The 23,508-nt window shown below is 43.1% G+C and overlaps 1 protein-coding gene across 1 annotated transcript in view; it reads left to right on the top strand.

Moving 5' to 3' along the window:
* LOC8027543 (suppressor of lurcher protein 1) overlaps positions 1–12,359 on the top strand; it is a 94,816-nt gene extending 82,457 nt beyond the window's left edge. Inside the window, exons 10-13 of the mRNA XM_029976425.4 lie at positions 265–303; positions 1,024–1,192; positions 5,729–5,928; positions 12,289–12,359. Coding sequence (XP_029832285.4) covers positions 265–303; positions 1,024–1,192; positions 5,729–5,928; positions 12,289–12,359 — 479 coding nt within the window. The remainder of the gene's footprint in view (positions 1–264; positions 304–1,023; positions 1,193–5,728; positions 5,929–12,288) is intronic.
* The last annotated feature ends 11,149 nt before the right edge of the window (positions 12,360–23,508 follow it).

Raw genomic sequence — 23,508 nt, 5'->3', positions numbered from 1 at the left:
AAGACTGTTCATCGTATCATCCTATATATGCGTCTCTAAAAAAAAAACAGGGCTTGTTTGTAAATAATGCCATATGCCTCGCACTAAACGCGTATGTAAAATGACTTTAATGTTGAACGAGAGATGAGAAGGAAAGTAAAACGAAATGTGCGACACTCTCTGCGGAGATAGGAGACCGCACGTGTTTCTGCTGGAGGCCAAAATATTTCTGCCTTCTGAAATTAATTGAGGCGTTGTTGGTTCTTACCTTTTGGCACCTTTCAGATTTCGGCATTACAACGGGAAGGCAGGACACGACGATGGGTGAGTTTTGTTTCCGTGCATATCGTTCATGCCTCCTCCGTCCGAGTTTCAGGATGGGGCAGGTACCTAAGCCTAACCATTAGAGTGACACTAAAAATCTGTGAAAGAAACTATCCGACACAATCTATGAAAGTTTGGCACGACTGAAACCACGAGTGACATACGTTTTAAAATTTTGTAAAATAAAACTTTAAATTATATAACCAGGAATTATTTCGTATTCTCATTTCAACTGCATAGACTTATTTAACCCAAATAAGATAATTATTTCGTACTTATTGGAACCACAGTTGTGCAATAAACCGAGTAAGTATACCGACTGACTTCTGTATCTTGAAAACATTTTACAGTCCATTAGCGAGTTATTATTGAGATGAAATACCTTCTAGTTTCCTCCGGCTCCTCGGGGCGGGTCTGTGTCGTCTGCTAAAGAGCTTCGCTGCTTATCCACCTTCACAAAAATGAATGGCTCATAAATATATATATATATATATATATATATATATATATATATATATATATATATATATATATATATATATATATATATATATATATATATATATGTATTTATATATATATTTTTTTTTCTTTTTTTTGCGCGGAATTAGTTACGCTTATGTTTCTGCAAGGCGCTCACGGCGCCGTCCTACATATCTCTCTCTTTTCGCTCGACTGCCTCGCGTCGGGCTCCCTGATCGGTGACGGTGCGCGCTGCAGCCTGCGGCTTCGCCTTCAACAGCAGCGACTCGTCCAACGGAACGTTCACGTCACCCAACTGGCCGGGCGTCTACCCGAGAGACACCGAGTGCCATTACTTCTTCCATGGCCTGCCCGGGGAGAAGGTGTTCGTCGAGTTTGCCTACTTCGACATCGAGGGCCTGCCGCCGTGAGTCCTTCGCCTCCCGCTGTTTGGTGGCGCGTCTGTGAGGTTCGGAACATACAGCAGGTGGATCGCGCGCGTGACGTTGTTCGTACCGTGCTGCGTGGTCACACGGTATGGTGTGACCACTCAGTTTCGGGCTAAAGTGATTTGTATAATATAATTACCGCAAAACCATTGGTTTTGCGTTTATTAGCGTCGTTAATTCTAGAATTACTCAATTTTAGCTTCACCTTTGGTTTTAAAATGTTCAGGTTGCGTTGCTAATAAAGCTTTTGTTTTATCACGTAAACTCGGTCTCCATCTTACACAATAACAAAGGTGCGTAATTAAAACGAAGGTTAAGAAAATCCAGAAATGCAAAATAAAAGACGTTTTCTTGTACTGAATCTAATCTTGCGCTTTCCTTATTAGTTTAGGAAGACCGTTTTTTTTCTTCTCATTTTTGCAGCATTACTGTGATCTTGGTTAGGCCGAATTGTCTTATTCGTTTTTCCGTTTTCCTGAAATCTGAAAACCCTATCGTTGCACATTCTTGACGTACCGGTCGCTAAGCCCCTATATTAGATTGTACTCATTTTACTACAACAAAGAACTCGCTCAACTTTGTTGTGTCTAAAATAGTTTTCTTTCTATCTGTACTTCTCTTAAAATATGTCATTTCTGTAAAAGGCCAACGAAGACATTAGAGGGATTTCTAATAGAGGCTTTGTAACTTCAAAAACGATATCATTTTAACTTTTGGAGCCACTTGTACAGCTCACCAACACGAAGTATGGCACCATAGAAGAAGCAAACCAGCGAAAAAAAAAAAACGGAAACAAATCGAAGTACGCAGGAAACAAGGAAAAGCGAGGATTCCAATCGCTTTTATATTGGTACCCGAGATCGAAGCGTTTGAAATGCCGTGATTCGTGTGACCTAAGCAAAACCTCCAACGCCCAATTCTTTCGCGGATCCGACAAGACGACACGGCCAAAGAAAAGCCGACTTGGCTATGTTTGTCTCCGAGAACGACAGGACAAAAAAGGCGTCGCTACGTCTCGCTTCGTACTCTTTATATTCTATACTTTATCTTCCAACGGCGTATGTTGCCCAAAAAGGATCGGAATCGGGCATCGAGAACAACAAATTTCGGAAGGACAAGCACCGACACGCTATCCCCTCTTTTCTTTCTGCTCCCGAATCCCAACATACAAAATGGCATCCGAGGACCTTCCCCCAAAAAAACATTCTTCCAGAAAGGTTTTCTTTTTTCTCTTATTATTTTTTAACGGCCAGCTAAGACAACAAACACTCCGCTGTCCACTCGCCTCTCTTCGTCTTTCGTTGAACTCAAAATAGACTGCTCGAATATCGAAAAAAAACAAAAAAATTATACAAGCAAATTCTGCCGAGCGAATGGAGTTAGAAACAAAGTGCACATGGCAGTAAGCATTCACTGAGTACCATTGCAGCGCACACGCACAAATAACACAATGAGGAAAGGAAGGTTTCGCATCGTTTACTACATCAGACCCTAGGTTCCAAGCCTCATACCATACTGAAGCTCACGTCTTGCGAAATCGTTCGTCTTATGGAGGGGGTAAGGAGGGGAGGATGAGTTTCAAAGCGTCTCCTGCATATTTGATACCCGCGCCACAGCGACACGCACGGTGTGCGAAAACGAGGGTAAGGCACGACTAAGCCATCGATTCGAAAGCTCTGATTGCAGTCTTTCCCCTTTTTCTTTCTCCCAAAGCCTCCATGAACAACTCAATCCATAGTCTCTTCCCAAACGAAGCAAATGCATAGAAGGGGGCAAGAGAACGACAACTAAGACGTCCACGACCGCTCGCGATACGGTCTGCTCGGAGGGAGCGCATCGACAAAGAAGGGTCAGTTTCTTGATGACCCCTTCTCGCATCGGCGTTCTTTCCCTCGCCACCAAGCCGCAAGCCAGAAGCAGGAGCGGCAAATGAGGCAACGGTCGCTTAATCTTGTCCAAACCGGGCTTGAGACTGAAAGACCCCGACGGTGATGGCAACGCTCAGAGCACCCAGGAAAGCGGGAAAGACGACTATCCGATCGCAGAGGGAAGGGGGGGAGGGGGGATGAGAGGGACATGAGCACGCTAGAGTCTTTGGGCCAGCTTTCTACCGGCATAATAGGTCCATTTGTCCCCCTACGGTCTGCCGAAAAGAAGGGGGGAGAGGCGGGCTTTTGTACGGCTGGAATTCTGCTCTGTTTACGTATCGACGGCTACCGATGATGAACGCGGACGTTGCAGCGATGCAGGGATTCCGCCGTCGACGTCGGGGAGGTTTGTTTGGGTACACGTTTGCTTTACCGGAGACTTGTCGCTCGTTCAATGCGTCCGACGCTGCGGGAGGATTGTGTTGTCCCTAATGGTCAGCGTCAGTCATTCCGATCCAGTGATTAAGGGGAGGACGTGTACAGTGAAGCGTTTTGCTCATGGGGCTTTGTTTCGGGAAGTGATTGATTCGGGTTGGCCGATAAGAGTTACGAGGGGAGGGCGGGAGCATTGTGTCGCCTTGAGTGGCAATGATTCTTTGGCGGGTAGCATGGGCACGCCGTCGGGGTTCCGAAAATGAGGCCTAATCAGTTACTGGTTCCGAATCCGTTCCGGCGACACGGGAAGTCGTCGCGTAATGAGTGGCGTTTTGTCATTTGGTGTGGAAGGGGGCCTGCTGCGGAAATGCCCATAAAGCTACGAAGATTCGTTATATATTTATTTTCATGAATATAAGACTTAACGGCGACATTGATACCGAATGAATTGCTTGACGTAAGAGCTGGTTGAAGTCGCACTGGTGAAGTCATTCCCGTGGACAATGTTGAGATCACGAGTGAATCGATGTTGACATACCTTAACCCGATGTAACAAAGGAAAAGAAAGACACATAAAGGGACGGGACAGCACACAACGTTATTTTGTCAGTCTGAGTGACAGAGCAACCACGACGCGCCTGGAGTACTACACGTAGGGTGACCAGACGTTTCGTTTTCGGCGGGAACGTACCGTTTTTGAGGTCCGTTTTGCCGTTCCGTCTTTTTGTCCCAATAAAGAATCATATCCCGTTTTCGCAGAAGTGCATAGTTTCAAAATTGGCACTAAGCGAGTTGAAACAAACCGAAACTATTCCTACTCGTTACAATTATATTTTAGAAAAATAACCGCGGGTACTTTAAAATATGAGTTAAGCTATACGCACGATCCCGTGCCCTCGACCGGAAATGGCTATACGCACGACGCGAAACTTGGTGGGTCTCGTATAAAACGAATGGTTGCATAAAACAACAATATGCAATAATAAAAAAAAGTAGCGTAGCTTAGTGGAAAGGTGGCTGCTTCATACGCAGCGGACCCAGGTTCGATCCACAGAACCGTGCTCACTTTTTTCTTTTTTTTCTCTCGAACATTTTTAGAGCGCAGCTCTTAGGCGCCCGTTTCCGGCTTGAGCGGCGTCGGCGTCGGCGTAACCACGCGGTGCATTTTGGGAAATATCCCATAATGCACCACGCAAGGCCCCCCCCCCCCCCCCCCGGGGGGTCCCGTGACCTCGGAGGGGGGTCACGTGACCCCCAGGTCACGTCAGGTCACGTGACCCCTTTAAGGTGACGTGACCCCCAGATCATGTGACCCCACCCCCCCCCCCCCCCCCCGAGGTCACGTGCCCCCCGTGAGGGGAGGAGGAGAAAGGAGGGGTATACGCTCCCCTCAGTATCCTTCCCTCCTCCTCCTCAAGAGCTGCGTTCCAATTCGGCGTTACAGGGTGTTGTAAACGGCTTTCATTTTTATGGAGCATTTCGCGATATTTTCCTTTCTTTTCTGCATTTAATACTAAAAAAAGCAACTAATATTTGCGACGAAATTTTGCTGAATTAAACGCTACGCGACTCCCTTTCCGACTGCTTGGGCCAAGTGGGTTAATAGTTTTGTAATGAGCAGCCACATAATGTCGTCGAGAAGCGGCGTGAAAGCTGGCGGGGGATTTCTTAGAGAGTAATATTTAGTGCAATATGGTGACATTTTAAAATAACAGCAGTTATTCCATTAAATGTTTTTCTCCCAATCTCAATTTTTAGCACTATCCCCCCCTCCCCCCCCCCCCCCCCCCCCCCTCGCTGGGATGTCCCGTTTTCTACCCTGAAGAATATGGTCACCCTAATCATGCGTCGGTCTTGCTTTAATAAATTCAGCCAATTAGAAAGAAGATCCCTGCGCGTTCGAATAGCACTTGAGTCCCCGCGGGCGTTTTACCACTGGGGTAGCATATCTTAAAAGTGGGTTGCAGAGAACTGATTGGAGGTACATGAATGAAGTACTGACGTTGGCGACGCAGATGTCCTCCTTACGTCCACATAATGTCAGGGGGACGTTAAGCGATCTTAAGGACGTCCACAGCACGTTCTGTACTGTCAGGAGAATTCGTAGGGGGGGGGGGGGGGGGGGCAGTATACTTCCAAAAACTTCCGAGCGCATAAAACGTGTTCTCTCGCGTTTATTAATTTGTTTCTTTTTTTTTTTTTTTTTTGCAGTTGCACGGCGGAAACGGCGAGCGACTACATCGAGTTTTCCAATTTCCACACCGCGGATCGCAAAATCCCGCGCCACTGCGGCATGCAGAAACCTTCGAATGTCGAGTCCGAGGGAGATTTCTTCAGGGTGACCTTCAAGACCAACGACCGTTTCGACGGCACTGGCTTCTCAGCGCAGTACCAATTCAGGAGCATCGTGGGTAAGCACTAAACACCGATTAAAAAAATATTTGGCGTTGACAAATATTTGTGGCTTATAAAATAAAGGAAATATTCTTGACGGATCGAGACAAGTCGCCGACAGCTAAACAAACGCAGGTTGGGCGTGTCTCGTTGGGTTCGTGCTTCTTGTTTTCAGGTTCGTTCTTCCAAGTTATATTATCGTCTATCCTAACAACTTCATTGGCTGCGGAGGGGTAATAAGTTGCATCGGAACTTTCCATGCCCAGCTCTTTTTAAACTGCCTGTGACCATGCGGATGTAAACTGAGATAGAGGAGGAGACCAGAGCGCACGGGGACCGGATCAGAGCACCGAACTCTGGTTGGAAGGATTAGTGGGGACACGCAAAGCTGGCTACCTTGTCTGCCTCTACCCTCTTTACGAACGCGCCGAACCGTGAGTGGAGACAAACCGGATAGCTTTGCGTCTACACCCTAATCATTTCAGTGTGAGATTAGTTCTTTGACGTCCACAAGAGCTTTCATCTTCTCCTCTTCATCACCTTGTGTCCCCGGATCATTTTGCTTTTCTTGCCACGAAAATTCGACCAGTCCGTTGGCAGTTTGCGAGACGTCAAAAAAGGCCTGCCGGTGCCGCAATGTTGGTTCTTCTATCTGTAAGGAAACGCGTGTGGCAGAGCTAGCACGAGACATGATAAACACAGGGTGCGAGGTCAAGGTTTCTGCCATTTGCATTTCGAACGAAGGCGTCCTCCTCCTTATGGAAGGACGTGAAATAGAGAAACGTGGAGTGTCGGTGGATCTCATATTGAGATGCTTACTATTATAGAGACCAGCAGCCTATCCAGATGCACAGCGGAAACTGGTGTGACCCCTCGCTCCCTGCGGAAAGCGGAGCAAATGGAAATAAATGCACGAAGTTCGAGTTTCAAATGAGCAGACTACTGTCACAGAATCTCAGCTAGCGAGAAGTTTAGTTTTTAATGTTTCGTCTATCTTGAAGTATTGTAAGTATTTTTCATTCTCATCATTGTATAGTAGATTGAAGGAAAATGTAGGGCTCCAGCGTCTCATTCCTGACCTTCTTTACACATGGAGTAAAAAAACTTTTAAAAAGAAAATGAAAAAAGCCGAAAGGTAAAATTTTACGAAAGAATTGCACAAAAAAGACAGAGCACGGTCAGCAGATCTTCCGGCTGTCAACACACAAGGAAAAAGTTGAAAGTCAGAAGATGTTCTGTCCGTGCTCTGTCCCTTATTTGTAATTATTTCGTAAAACTTTATTGAATACTAACGCGCTGCCTAGAAAACGGTAGACGAAAGCTACTTTAGATATATGTCACTCTTTACGAGTGTGTCCCTGTTTAATTGCATTTTCTATGTGAAGGCTTAACCTTACGCCCTCTTTCTTAGTAGTTTCTAGTTTGCACGCATTTCGAGTGAAGCCGCAAAACAAATTTTATTAAAAGCTAAAAGGCTTTTATACAATTTGTATTTAATTTGTAATTGTGTTTATATTCGTATTTAAATTTACATTTTTTAACATCTGAGCGTCTGAACAAAAAGTTTGTTCAAATGCATTTTTATCTTCTTTTAATTTCAAAGCTAAAAGCCTGTTATGTAGTGTGTGACTGACCAAGGTTAAACCCACAAATGGGGTTCGGCTCCCGAGGAGGTGGATAAAAATCATGATGTTTTTTGTTTTTTTCAACGAATTGAAAACAAACAAATATTTCATTTAAAGGGATACTGAACCGAAATTTCGAGCTCACTAAACAAGCCCGGGCGGATAGGCGGGAAGCTGCAAAACCAAAAAATATCACTCATACGGCGATATATCTAACGGATCACCGTATTTTTTTGGAAAAGAAGTGTGCGATTGAACCCGGCCGACGAGGCCGACGAGACAAACCACGTCACGATTCCCATTCTCTGAGAATGAGGAGAAGCGAGGCAGCTTCTCCTCATTCTCGAATTCTCCCGGAGGACAGTTACGTCAAAGAACTCGCTTGATCGCGCCCTTCTTTTCCAAACGTACGGCCATCCGTATGAGATATCGATGTACGAGTAATGTTTTGGAGTTCGTAGCGTCCCGTTCAACACTTCTGCAGCCTTACTTTGCGAAATCTTATTTTGTTTGGCGCATTATGGCCACCGTTGCCGCTGCGCCATTAAAATCTTAATCAATCAAACTGCGCGAAATCCAAATTTCAGTTCAGTATCCCTTTAAATGGGATCCATGTCACTTTTTAATACACCTTCAGGCATACCTCACTAAAACATCATTCATAATGGACACACAATTTTTGTTCACTTTTTCAAATAAAGTAATTTTATTTGTGATTTATACGTTCATGAACATGCTTTAATTACCCCAATGCGTCGTGGTATGAAAATATAAAGCACTTATAATAAATATATAAAGCTTATGAATATAGCTTTCATCTTATCTAAGTTTGATGTTTACCGATGCCGCACAAACGATTCCTCAGAGCAGCGCGCTTTCATCCCAAAGTGCTAAAGGAATGCCTTCATGTGGAATAAACAAAACTTCAATGTCCGTGGTGCCGGTCAGTCAAACATATCCCAGCCAGAATCTTGCGAAAGCCACACTTTTGAAGCACACCAAATTAAGAAAAATTATGACAACACTAAAGCAGCTTCTCAATGCATTCTAACTTTTCAAGGGTATGAAAAGAAAGGTTTATATTTTATCCTCACAAATAACTTTCTTACTTAATGATTCTTCCGTGAATTCCGCAAATAAATGTTGTCATCGAAAGTACTACGAATGACGGAGACTTCAATTTTGTAGTAAGATGTTTTTGAGGTGCTTTATTTTGTCAAAGACCGGGTTTAGACCAAAATATGACAGTCCACGTGACTTAAATTAATATACATGTATATATATATATATATATATATATATATCGTAATTTAAATTATGATATGAAATATCTTGCTTTTTTACAGCGAAGCTGCGTACCTCTACCAGCCAAGGAAATCTTCGTGTCGTTGGCGTTGTAAGCAAAAAAGAATCTCCCGGCGAACAATTGAAGGAAATACAGCATATCTCCTTTGAAATCATGCATACAGCATACCAGCTCAGTATTCGTTTCAATAAAGAAAACAACAAAACAATCATCAAAACCACATGATGGATGATAAGGCGCATGTGAACAATAGGAACACCCTCCCACGTGTTCCGGTAATTATTAAGGTTTACGGCTGCTTCGAAAGGGGTTGATGTCATTCGAAGCCCTAGTGTGAAATGCAAACAGCATAATGGATGATAACGGCGCTTGCGAACAATGCGAAACACGTTCCTTCTCCCCGCGTGTGTTTCCCGGTAAAGATTACGGTTGTGTAAGCTACTCCGAGTGGTAATGTACCCAACAACACTGGAATCACGTAGTGACGTCACCACACTTTTCAAGAGACGTCGCAATGGGTAATCGTTGTGGGTGTCGTTTACAGCTTTGCTGCCCAACCACCTTCAAAGCGTGGATTGGAGCCACAGCTTTCTGTTTTTGTCATCCTATCCTGGTTAATAACACGTAGTTTCCTATCTGTGTAGTTAACAAGTTTGGAGAAAAACTGTGTCATAAATGTGTTTAATCGACGCGTATAATACAACAATTTTAGTGATCACACGTCCTGTGTAGATAAACACGCAATAGAACAGGTGTTATTGGTAACTTATAAAAGTTTCATAGATATTACTTTCCAAGTAGCATTCAAAAACAGAAGCTTTCAAATGATATCTTTTCACGCCTGTCACCATGAATTTCGGCCGTTCCCAGTCAATTCAAGCGCACAAAGAAAAAATGTCTAGAGCATTTATTTGATAGACATCTGCCGGCCAGCAAACGCGTCAAGAATTCACTTTTTGTTTTATAACTTGAACAAACTAATTTGAATTTCTTTTTGTCAAGTGACAATAAAGAAGAAACAAAAACGTGTTACCCTGTTCTTGCAGATTGTGAAATTCGAACCGTTTGGAAAGAAAACAAAATAGTTTAGAAACCACTTCCGCGATCAATATATATACTAATCCTCTTCAAACTTGGCGTCTCAACTAAAGAAAGAAAAGGGTCGAAAGTAATATTTAAACTCGCCGCACTGCATATGCAAATGTCTGAATTTTCACGCCCGGAGGGGGAAAAAAAGAAAGATGATTTGATTCTTTAAATTTGTTTTGCAAAAATAACATCAAAGAGTTACTAAACCGAACAACCATTAAAATCTAAATTTATTTTCCTGATCGCTTTACAGTTTATTCCCAACCGGTAAGGAAAATGCGTAAATTACTTGCGTGCAGTAAACGCACGGTCAGAGCACGAATATAGACTGCGTCAGTTGAAAACGTGCCGCATCGTCATTCCCATGTGTTTAGTAAACGTTTAAACAGAATGAAATAGTGCATTGACGAGCTAGTTGGTTGTTTATAGGCACGGTAAAAAAGTAGCGCATAAAACACGGCACACCGAAAAGGTAAAACACGGGACGAGCGCTATCCAATCCAATTAGCGCTCGACCTGCGTTTTGCTTCTGAGTGAGTGAGTGAGTGAGTGAAAGTACTGCGCGAGGGAAAACAAAGGAAGCGTTTTGAGGCCATCGGCCTCGTATGTCACCCTTGGTTAGACGGAGGACATGTCTCTTTAGGCAGGACATTTTATGCAACGCTTCAAACTCTAAAAAAAAAAAAAATCGACTTTTTTTTAACCGTGACCACGTATTGTTTTATATTATCGTTCTGTTGCCCTACTGACTATTCATTATTGATTAGTTGTCTAATGAGCTAACATAATCTTGAAAGGATATGTCTCCTTAAAGATACGTGATCCTTGAACAGTTTTTGCTTTACCAAGCCATTTTCTTTGACGTAAATCTAAGGCGTCAGCTAATAAGGGTTTCACCGAACCGAAGTCATTTTTATTTTTATGAACGATAAATATATTCTCATTTATTCTCTCGCTTCAAGTGTTTTAACGGATAAAGCGAAGGATGAGATTTATATCTGGGGCAATTAGTATTCTCTGATGTAGTGGTCTATAAATTATTGCCACACTGGAGAAGCTAATCAGACCCGTTTATTCTATCTTATTTCTTCTTTCATCTGCCCGCCCGTTCTGATCGTCGTCACCTTCTTTCATTACCAGGCTCACTTCAACTGACTTATTCAATTTACCACAACTTACATCAAATACAGTAAATTATCGTAAGTTTATGCTCCTAAGTCACGTGGAAATGGGAATGCGCTGGACACCGTCAGTTAAAGATTTTGAGCTCGAAGAATATTCATGGTTATCTTATTTATTACATGTTGCCATGAAATGAACAGAAGGAACGGCCCTCCACCGCAGATTCATATTTATTTACCAATCTATTATGAGCCTTGCACGGTCCGGAAGTTGAATTTTTATATAAGTAACAATAAACGCATGTTACTTATGAGTAATACTCTCGTTTCATTATCATACCCCCTTGATCGCCGCCATTCTGCAATCTTGCCATTGTTCTAATTTATGTTCATCAATGCCACCTAAAAGGTTTACGTGAGCACAGCAAACATACCATAAATTAACAAAATACATGCAAAAATATATCAATAAACATATGCAAGGTACTTTGACAAAGCGCTTTTAATAAGAAACATTACAGAATACAAATAACACAAAACGTATCTCATCACCTTCAAATACTTGTTTTCAATTCTTGCCCAAATACAGATCACACAAGAAAGTGCTTAAAAAATAGGTTTTAAAATAAACTTTGTTTACGCATGACGGACGGGCAAGACGCAAGGGAAAACAATGTTGTACCCTATTTCCGGTGTTTAAGCTTAATGCGAGCGTACTTGCAAATGGTGCAAACCTCCAAGAAAAACGCGACGTTTAAGACTAAAACTAAATAGAGGCACCCCAACCAAAGAATTGGTTCTTCTACCCCTCCAGGCATGCATCTTTCTTCTCGCCTATCTTTATACTTGATGTTTACTACGACTCAATCGCGTCAAGACTAATGCATTTAACAACATTCACAGCTCAATAAAAAAGTAAAGAAAAACTTTTTTTGCTCGCAATTGTATTTCAAATACTCTTTTTTCAATATTTCAATAAATTGACAAATGCTTCATCCAGTACGTGTAAAAATTCGAAACATACAATACCCAAATTGTAATAAGTAAGTATTTCAACTACTTGTTATTTAAAGGTTATATTGATGCTAGGTGCAAAGCGTCTAATATAAGGAAGTGAAAGCCACAGTTCAATACAATGCATACTTTCACGAAGTCTGCAAAGCCTCGTTCATGGCGGCCCTGCAGTGAAATTGTTTGCTCCCCAATAATCACACATTTTGTTTTCTTTTTCTTCAGACCCCTTTACCATCAAGCGGTACCGAGGCAGCTCGGCCCATCTACGGGGTAAGTACAAGGATAAAGAATAAAAAACTCCCGCCAACTTATAGTTTCAACAGCTGCCTCCAATCGCGTGCCATTCCTCTAAGTACAGCCCAGACGAACAAAACATCATAAAAGAGGAACGAAACGTGGGAAATTAACAACACCTCAACTGCGGCGCATTTACATTAGCACTGTCTCGAATGTCATTGGCGATGGTACGTTCCTTGGAAATTTGGGCTTGAGGAGGAAAGTCGGTCCCTCGCTAAAAGATAGGACATCCAATTACAGAGGAGAGCTCTCAACTAAAGGGAAAGCTAAGAAGACAAGTGAGAGCTGAGCAAGCGCAAAGAAAATGACCCACCCCCTCCCCCGGGGGGGGGGGGGGGGGGGGGGGGGGCGGGTCGTTTCGAAATGAGTCAGGTGTCATATCGTTCAATCTTGCGCAAATTAACATTTGAATCCGACATATACGTAAATGCGAAAAATGTAAACACAAATAAAAATATTTATATAACTATTTTTTTTCTGTGCGGATTTTGTGAGGACGTATTTCCTTACATTTTTTGAGTACTACTGAAAGTTCATTAGACGTTCGGACAGGCGGCGACCTCGTGCGCGACTGTCTTTCTTGAAAAATGATATGATGGAACAAAATTATTTCTCAGCTTCGTGTTCGCTGCGCTGCTTCCGAACGCCGAACAGGCTGCTTCTTTCCGCGAGTTCGCGCGCGCTAGAGAGACTCCCGAGGAATTGCTTTACGATCTACGCCAGGGAATCAATAAGTGCGGAACATAGGAACTTAAAAGGCTCGGGGGCGGAGCGCGCTTTAAAAGAAAGCTCGAACGAAAAAGTTCGGAGGGTCTTTCTTCGCACACCTGCGACAGAGTCTTTTTCTGTGCTTGTGTATACGTTTAGTCGTTGTTGATTTTTTTTTTTTTTTTAAAGATTGCCAGCTTGCGAGCGGCGACATCATGAATTGATGATTTTGCTACGTATTTTTTGTTCCCCGTTCTCTCTATCCGCTTTAACGACACTTCGGGTTCGGTCTTTCTTCAAAAAATACCCTTTTTTTGCTTTTTTTTTCACGTACGCGTTAGAAAACTGGCGGCCTAAGCACCCCACTTTTAACCTGGTAACGCACTGTTGACGAGCAAACAAAGTGGCACGTCTGTACAACCAGCTTGCCGTATATTGGAGGCGTTACATGCCAGGCCTATATTGACGTTACAAAATAATCGCGCTAACAGACAGACTTCTTTACTGCTTGTTAGCCATGACAGGCAGCTGCTTCAGTCGTGCCCGAAAATGGCATGACAAAAGTGACTTTTCGCCACGTTCAAGCGGTTCTGACAGGCTAGACTAAAGTAACGACACGACAAGCTCTAGATATCACGCTATAGTGACAACTAAAAATCTGCAGAAATGTGCAAAATTTTTAGGATGTTTTTGTAAGCCCAACATCAAGTCGGCCGTAGGCGGTACATCAGTTTACGCGGGACTAAACTCGTGTAGTCATTGACGCCCAAATAAATGCACGGCATGGCATATTCTGTTCATGCTTCTTGCCTTGTGATTCGCTCCTCGGCTTCCTTATCTGTGAATGCCGCTACCTCATTCGCTGAGGAGCGATTATATATCGTTTGGCATTCTCCGCGCCCTGCGTTCCCTGAGCTGTCATCGGCTGTATAGTTACGTAACCTCCGATCTTTATAGATTCGTTATCATATGAAACTTGTCCGCGAGCTCAGGTTTTTGTCTTCTGTTTCAGCCTGCATCGTGAAGACTGTCCTGTTCACGACCTACGCTGTCCTGTACCTCTTACTCAAGCCTCGATAGCAGAGGGAGGCGTCGCTCCTATGGACTCGATGTTCACCGGCGACGACGAGAGTTTTTGCGGACGATGTTCTGCGGATTCGTTGGTGTCGTCAGACTCGTGCTTCTTTGGTGATACAACAGACTGCGCGAACTTTAACAAAGACTGAGACGCAAGAAGACTGTACTGAACTGCCCCAGAGTCCGGTCGACGAGTGCAATCACGACGAAACGTTGCCTTGTTTCTTTCCTTGTTCGTACCCTACTTCTTTGTCCCCGAATTACGGCGGCATTTTTAAACCGCGTTTTGAGAGTCACGGTGTTGTTTACTGTGTGAGCAAGCTATCTGAGGCCGTGATGAGCCTGTTTAGGGAGCAGCGTGCCGGATGCCGATACTTACTCGTACGCATTCCGAAGAGGAATTGAAATATGAAAAGTTTGACAAGATGTGGCAACGGTCTTTTGAAGACACTCGAGGATGTCCGAGTTGTGATTGGATGCAAGGCTTTCTTGTGTGTTATCAATGGTGAGAAGATCAAAGGGATATTCATGGTTGCTGATTGCGATTCAGTGCTATCTTTTGTTGTGTTGGCTCCCAGTTCTTCAGCTGTAGAGTTGATTAGCATTCCACGCATACCTGGCAAGTCTTTCTACGGTTTTGGTACTTAAACAGACGACGGACTGTAAAAATACCAGTTGTGGGTTCCGTTTAAATCTACCTTCACTGGAACCGCGACATTCAAAACGGTTCGCGGACCAGTCCAAAAAATCTTGTTAACATTCTTTTTTGTTAACTGAAATCCGCGCTCTCGCCACAGAAGAACACGTCTGTAAACAAAGACTGTTTTTTGTTCGTCCGCAAACATAGCAGTGTGTTTTTTTCTTCTATGGGAAATAGGCCCTTAGTCGACTGTAGTAATTAATTTCTTTTTATATTACAAAAATTGTACTTTTTCTGTGTGACTGCGACTGACGTGCTAAAGAAGCTCGAAAGCTATTGACCCAAATATTAACTTGGTTTGGAAAACTCCTTGTTTTTTATTATCGCAACTGCGAGAACTGCGTAATACTACGCAGTGAACGAATGATTGATTTACAAATGTATCAGTTTACATAAATTGCCGCAAATTCTGGAATGGCCCAATGTAGTCGACGACACGTGGGCATATAATTTGCTCTTAATTATAAAGAACTGAACCGTGCTCAGCGACCAAGAACCACAATAGCGACACTATCGGTTATTGCCTTATTAGCATTGCAAATGGTTATTTTGCTTACAAAATATTCGTTATAATTGAAAACGCGAACGATGTGCGGAAAGGATGCCAACGATGGTCCCGCTTCAAGAAATGTAAACAAACCATGTGAAGTTGAATTTTTTTTTCTGAAGATGAACTTTGTCTGTTATCGTCCCTCTTAAAGAGTTTTCGTTTCATAATTTGTTTTAGCCCTTTTTTAAATTTCTGTTTATAACTGGTTTACGTTTTTAGTATGGTGCCCAGAACGCGTCTCTGACCGGTGCGTTCACCGCGTTCAAAAAAGTGGTCCCTCGATTTCTGCCTGATGACGTCATAAAGTGTCATGCCGTCGCCGGTCACGATCCTGGCGGTGTGACAGCAGCGGTGGTGGAGGTGGCAGATGTCTGTTCTACCGCAGCTCGCTCTCCAGCTTGACAGTCCACGAAAGCTTCGGCAGTCACGAGTTGGAACGCCGCGACGACAGCGACACTCAACTTTCGCTCGCACTTTTCACCAGAACTTCTACGACCAACCGCTAGGATCGGGTCATTCGACAGCATGACATTCCGGCTTTTGTGACGTCATTTGTTGCCACTTCGAGACTTCTTTTTATGTGTAGGCGGAGTGGGACGCTAAAATACACCAGTCCGAGACGTCTTCCAGGCCCCGTAGATGCTAGCAGCAAATTGAGGAATGTGTTGGTATTTGGGGCAGAGAAAATGTACAAAGCACACTCACAAAAAAAAAAAGGGAGAATGCCTTTGAAGGTATTTGTTGGTTTGTGTTTTCTACCGTTTTGTATTACGTACATGCTCAGGGGCACGAGAGAACCGAGCGGAATCTGCCGAAGTCGGCGGAACGTTCCTCGAGACACCTGGTTTCTTCCGCCAGTTCTATGGCTCAATCAAACTTGGATTCACCTCAATACTCCACTAGGTGTACATAGGTCATACATAGGTCAGAACCTATACTGGGGAGAATATAGAACGAGCGATATCCGTCGAGACATTCCTAGAGCGGCGCTCACTTTTGTCAAAATGGAAGTTTTACGTGAAAGCGGGTGATGCCTGGTCAGCATCAGATGAGTTAAGTGAACGCGCTTGTGTCCACAAAAACGGTGACCTCGAAATCCTTCTTGTTCCGAAGGTCCATTGAGCCGGACCGTGTTCAACTGGTATTTCCGTGGGCACGTAACGATGATAATAAAATTTATAAACGATTCGTTCGTCTGAGTAAAGCATGTCTCTGACGAGTACAGAAAACATAGTCCAATAACCAATGAAGTAGTACGCAACACGTATGGCAATTGTGCATTTTAATAAAACAAACATGTACTGTCCAAGTATTATATTTAAGACATTTTAAATTGCTAATACAAGCTTGACATATAATTTGATTGAACGCATCGTGTAAATTAACAAAAAAGCATATAGGCCCTACTTATTTTAGTGCTACTGGCGTGTTCCGGGCCTGCGAAAGTGAAGAGTCGGCGAAATTGAGCACGCATTCGCTGCCTTAAAAACTTAAATTTTTTTTTTTTTTTTTTGGTGGGGGGGTATTTAATGCTATGATACTTTACGGTGGTCTGAGAATACCCTGAAAATGAATTCATTTGGCCACTACCGTAATCTTGTTTGATACGTTTTCGGCTGGGATGAGTCAGCGTACAGCCGACATCGTGTGCAAGCAGTGCGCTCCACTGAAAAGTACATTTCGAAAGTACTTATATGAAAAGAGAACTTTAACATCGTGGTATACAATAACTGAAGTCAAAGTTATTATTCTTTATAAAGTATACAAACAGCATAGTTTAGTCTGCTTTTTTGTGCTCATTTCGAACGCAAATATATTGTCAATTTTTTTTTGCGCAATGCAATACATTTTTACATTTTCGTCGGCGGCTGGTGCTGCAATGTTTAGGCATCCTGATTTAACGTTTCTCTGAGTTGATTTACGTATTCCTTTATTTGACACCACGACTCATTGTCGGGTGCTACAAAAGAGAAGGTAACGATACAATTTAGCTTAACTGTAACAAATATGAGCAGCAGTGCTTAAAAAAAGCATCACATGCATTTATTAGAGAATAACAGTCTCAAGAATCTTCAAAACTCTTTCATAACGGCTATTACTATAATTTAAGATGTCACTGTGGAGTCCGTACAATACGTAAGGTTTTACTATTGTTACAGTCGCGCTTGGATATACTTTCTGTCTACAATGAAAATATAGGTGTCGATTTAACAAAGGAAAAATACAAATCGTCCCAGGATAAGTGGACACTTCCGCGCGAAACTAGCACCATCAAGGCACGAGTTGAGGCTTGAGGATTTGCCCTTGATTTTGACTTGCAGGTTGTTGAAGTGAGGTGCGAATAAACCTGATATGTAGCGTAAACTCGACAGAGAATGTTGAAAATGGACATTTACATCTACAGGTGGGTTTGAGTTCACAAATTAACTCCTACAGACGATGTGTTTACTTCATGTAAAGCTTTCAAACATTCTATAAAGATTATTCCTCCTTTCCTTAGTTTCATATTGATTAGTGTCAGCTGCCTTTCCTTATTTTAGAGCTTTGGTATCTAGAAATAATGAGTGTCCGTTCATGCTCAAGCATAGCCTTTAAAATTAAAGCAAAATTTGATATCTTGCAAGTGCCACCGTGATTCGTTGTTTTCTAAGGCAAGTTACAAAATACAAAAAAAATTGTAATTGCTGAGTCAGACAAATTAACTTTCCTGACCACACGCAGTCAGCAAGCCGATAGCGAGCAGAGCCGTTTTCTTTGCTTTTGATTTTTTGAAAAATTTATTTCCAGTCCGCGAAAACATTGTCAGCGTCTCCAGTGTACGATCAATCTGTGCCCGGACTCCAAAAAAGGTAATCGATTACTGCATTCTATTTTCGTTTACTTGGCTATTACAAATAGATTTTGTTCTCTAGTTTTGGCAACATTGACGGATTGCCAGCAGGCTGGTTCTGCTGCGACTTTCAGAGCCTTCTAATGTAACCGTTTTTGATCGCAAGGCGCCACTGGAAAATTGCTTTTCATCCTTTTTTAGTTCCGAAACTTTCCCCGCCTATTTGTTTATTGTTATTTGCAGTGGACAATTACGCGCTAGCGCCGATATCGTTTCTTAATATGTCTCGAATTTTGTTGCTTTCCACGCCTGGCGATAGGCTGTTACCTCGTTTGACTTGTTTTGGTGAGCGTGGGTCGGGTATCGATTTTAACGGATCGAGCGCCACTGACGACGCGGCGACATCGAAACTTTCGGGCTGTGCAGACACAACTATCGATTCAGTTGTGTGTAACGGATCGAAGCGCTGTCGGATGTGTTGGAGCCGCCTTTGTGAAAAGAAAGGCGGCTCAAACTTCTACTACATAAATCAAAGCGAAAATGACGTCTAAAGTGCAACCGCATAACATCGTCAAACTGATGGGGATTCGAGGCATCTTTACTCCTGAATATTTTCGATAACCTGGGCTTTCGTAGGAGGCTATGACACGCTTGAGTCACAGCTCTCGGGTGGGTGGTTATCATTTGAGCCCGTTCTCGTTTCGACCTTCTCACTTGGCCCTTCTCAAAACAACCATTCTCAAAAAGATCTTCTCTCTTGGACATGTCGCGTTTGGCCCTTTCCCGTTTCGTCTTTCGCATTCCAACCCTCCTCATTTAGGCCCGTTCTCGTTTCGCCCTTTTCACCTGACCCTTTTCAAAACAGCCATTCTCGAAAATATCAAGCCTTGACCCGTCGCGCTTGACTCTTTCTATACTAAAATTGTTTTTAGGGTAATATTAATGAATACATTGATACAATTTGTGTGTGCGTGCGTGTTGTGTGTGCGTGTGTGCCACGTTACAGGCATACTCTCTCTGCTGAGGATTTTAGCAGTGCGTCAAGATCGTCGTGAAAAGCTACTAGCTTTTCACGACAGACCAACTATTTATCGCAGCCAGATCATATTCCGAAATGTCACATTGTTCGAGGTCTCTCGACTTGGGACAATGCCACCACTTCTATAATGCAGTGGTTCTCAAAGGGGGGTCTGCGAAGGCATCCTCGGGTTCTGTGAAGCCCTGTCTCATCAGTCAGGCACGACAATATTAGATGTATTTCTTCACGCTGAGAAGAAACGTTCCAATTTTCGAGAGAGCACTCTCGTGTGTATGCCAATGAGATAAGTCTACTTCACAGTAACAATTGGTTATATCAATTTATTAAATCATTATCATAATAACTTATACCTTTCAATTCCCCTGACCCCGAACGGGGTCGTCCATCGTCTCTGCCTTTCTACGGGGGGTCCGCGAAACATCAGTGGTTGAGAACCACTGCTATTATGTATGCTATTTCTGTTCAAACAAAGTTTCCAAATTAAATGTTCATCGCTTCTTTTTTTCTCATTTGCTTGGAGGAAGGGAAGCAGGCGTCAATGCACGATTCTCAGTGCGTACCTCTACACATAGCATATCTCTGTAGGTATGTTAGGGGCCCAAGCAAGGTAAGGCTCATCAACAAAGCCGCGAAGGCATAACGACGTTAGAAGCATGCCGAACTAGTGCCATTCGGTCGTAGCGCGAACGGGCGAAATGACAATGGGTCCAGTTACGAAAAACCCAATTCGGATCTTATGAGAAGTTTCAAACGAGAAGGACCAAATGAGAATGGGTCTAAATGTGCAAGGTTCAAATGCGAATGGGACGTTTTGAGATACACCTCTCTCGGGTCTATCACCGAGGCCCTGTTATTCTCGATCTGATGTAAGATACCTTTCAACATTACAAAACAAGTTGTTTAATTTTACGTCCCTTGTTTTAAGGCGATAGCTTTAAATGGAAACACTGCACGGATCTTGCTTGGTCGTGTCGGTGATAGTGTCGGTGTAACTGGTAAATGCCCGTGACTTTGTTTTCCTACATAAGGTTCTAAACAGAGCGATTGACGCGGCTCAGCTTCTCTGTAAAGTTGATTTTCATGACAATTTTCATCCACCAGAGGGTTCATATTTTAAATATATATATATATCCGTTCACCATTGGGGCAACAGTTCACGCCTGTCTCGGATCGAGTCACTTTATAACAGTGTCAACTCTGAGTCTCAACACCTGTACATCGGAATGTTTTGAGTGATTAGCTCTTTACGAGGTAATTTAAATTTTTGTGTAAGCAAAGCCCTAGAACCCCCCTCTGCTGCGTGGGAACGGAGGATGCTGCGTGAAGGGGTGTTCAAAGAGGAAACTTTCGCAATTTTGAGGCGACTCGACACCGTCATATGTCGTGCGGAGGTCCGCTTACGCCAGGGACGGAATGGGTTCTTCCGTCCAAGTTTGGTTGTGTCTTTCACGGGGGCCTTGAGCATGATCATCACGGGGATCCGGACAGCCACACATACGCTCTTGGCTATCGGTCAATCGCCCAAGGCCTCCACTGCTGTTCAAGTCGCGAAAAGGGGAAAGGGGAGAATACGAGGGAGCGGCAGGATAGATGGACACGCAACAGGTACACCATTGGCAGGTGACTTGTGACATCAAGTCCGACGAGAACCGAGGCCACCAAAAAGTGGAGGAGGCGAGGAGGAAAGTCTAGATGTTTGCCTGGGCAATCTTCAAACAGAAAACGGACTGCCGGGCTTCAACTTTCACTTCATATGTCAGAGTTGTGCCCTGTTTGGACAGCCCTTAATAAGGTAGGGAAAGAGTACCTATCGCTGTTCTCGCACGTTTATTAGATTTAACAAACTTTTTTTCCCCAGGTGATTTTTTGCGCGTCCGCTGGACCATTTCTTTAAACGGTGAATGTTGTGGACACGTTTGTTTGCTTTTCTGTAAAGTTATGCTATTTTGTCAGCAGTGAAATGGAGGGCGATACTCTACTCTGGCTGGAATTCGAGGTGCATGTTTTCAGTGAGATTATGTTACTGTAACATGCTGACACACCGATAGATAATGACTCAGGCGTCTCTAGTTCCAAAGTCAACTGAAAAGGAGTGATGGTTTGAACTGTGATTGAGGTTCTGGAGAGACGGTTGCGGGGAATGAAATGTTTTTGCGAAGCAAATGGAAACGTTGTTTTTGCTTCATGTGTTGAACAATGATTGAGACTGAAGGGATGCCTTCACTAGGATTATTTCACAAGTCGATTTTTCTCGCTCGGTTGAACAAGATTTCGCGTCTAGTCAAAAACATGAGGCTCGAGGTACATTTAGCTCTAAGTTAACTAACCGTGGAGGCAAATTTTCGAAAATAATGTTCAAGTTGCAGACGTGCTGGTATAAGTTTAAAGTAATGATAAATCTGAGACTCGTGTAGGAAAACGGAAAACCCAAAAATGAAGACAGAAAAAGAACTGGCAACGACTCAAACTCAGCTACATTTTTTTTTTCTACACGCTTTACACATACATGTCCAACGCCGTCACTACAATCACCAGACGCAATATTACCCTACGACTGAAGAAAAATATATCCTGGAACATAAAAACAAAAAAAAAACACAGTTTTTAACAGAAACGAAGTCAACCTTCTCTTATCTACCCTAGGGAGCCTTCATGTGCGATAATCCGTGGGCTTATAACCCTCCCGGAAACACGCACCTTATCTCACAAGTTCGGAGCAGCGTTGTGGAACCCACGGAGGGAGGATTAGCATTTCTCCCCTCGGATGGGAGGACCGATGGACACAAAGACCACTTTCCGGCGCACGGGGAAACAATGAGGAACAAAATGGCGGTGGACGATTGTGTGGGAAAGGGAAACAGGCAGTTGGCATCACCCTATGCGAAGCGCACATGGAGGCACCCTAATCTACCCTAAACTCGGCTACAAAACATTTACACGAAGAGTCAAGGTTCACCATAACCATGACCTTGCACTCCGCGAACGCACAGCGTTCCCAACTGAACAGAAGAAACGCCCTTGCCATCCGATAACGAGCCAGACGTACCAAAACTACTCTTCCTCTAAAAATCCGCTAAGTCCAGATAGACACAGCGCAACAGTGCTAAGACTTCGGAACTGTCTACTATAACCCGCATCCAATATTACTTAAAGGAACACTGACGCCTCCCCCCCCCGCCCCCCCCCCCCCTAAATGTTTTCTTTTTTTTGCCAGGCGATTTATTATGGTGCAAGAAGGCTACCCAATCAATATTTTACTACATCGTCAAGTATATTTTTATCAAGTAAAAAAACGAAACTGCTGGAAACCGAAACCGAAACTGATCTGGCCAGGAAGTAGAAATATAGAGGAGGAAGTTACCAAAAATCACGTGACTGTGCAGCAATTTTTTTTTTTTTCAATCACCGTATTTGCAACCTTTTGGAAGCCACAAAAAAATGGGTGTCTTATTTACAGTCTATTTTTAGTGTTGAGCTTATGTCTTTGATGACCCACGACTTTGATTATCTTCGGTGGTTGTACCTAACCACAGAAAATGGCTCATGACCACAAAAAAGAGAGTGAGCGCGACTCAAAACGCTACGTTCTCGATCGGCGGTTTTCGGGTGAAAAGAAAACGAATTGCGAGCCGTAAATTGTGTTCTGGATAGTTGGGCTCTCATATCTCATGTACAAATAAACACCTTGACGAGCATAAACACCCTCTCAGTGTCCCATAAAAAAAATAAAAAATTTAGAAGTGCATGAAGTCTTCACACTCCTTCCCAAATTGCAACGACGCCTGACTAATGCAGCTATTAGACTTTTTTGTTTACGTACTGTTTATTGAACTACACGTTTCTTGTCATTACGTTCTTTGTTAATTGTTTTTGTTTGAGGCCAGGTCACTTTACATGCATGACATTCCTAAAGGTGCCTTGCAAACTGGAAGATGGAAGCGTTGTTTCCCAGATTCCGTTTGTCTTCAGTCAGTCTATAATTTATACACCTCCAGTAATTATTTATACCCCTTGAGTAAATACCTAGGTCAAGACGTCGAGGTATTTAAATGATGGTCTGACCGAACACGAACGGAATGTGAGAAACAACGCTTCCGAATTCGAGTTTGCAAGGCACTTTCAGGAATTTCACGTATATAAAGCAAACTGGTCCGAAGCGGAAATAATTCACAAACAAACCTGATGACATTAAACGTGCAGTTCAAGAAACGGTTTATGTAATGACGTCTGGTAACTGTATT

The sequence above is a fragment of the Ixodes scapularis genome, unplaced genomic scaffold (genome assembly GCF_016920785.2).
Source record: "Ixodes scapularis isolate PalLabHiFi unplaced genomic scaffold, ASM1692078v2 PGA_scaffold2__306_contigs__length_199485367, whole genome shotgun sequence".
Taxonomy (NCBI): domain Eukaryota; kingdom Metazoa; phylum Arthropoda; class Arachnida; order Ixodida; family Ixodidae; genus Ixodes; species Ixodes scapularis.
Note: the sequence above shows the minus strand (reverse complement) of the source record. Positions and strands in the feature narration are given on the sequence as shown.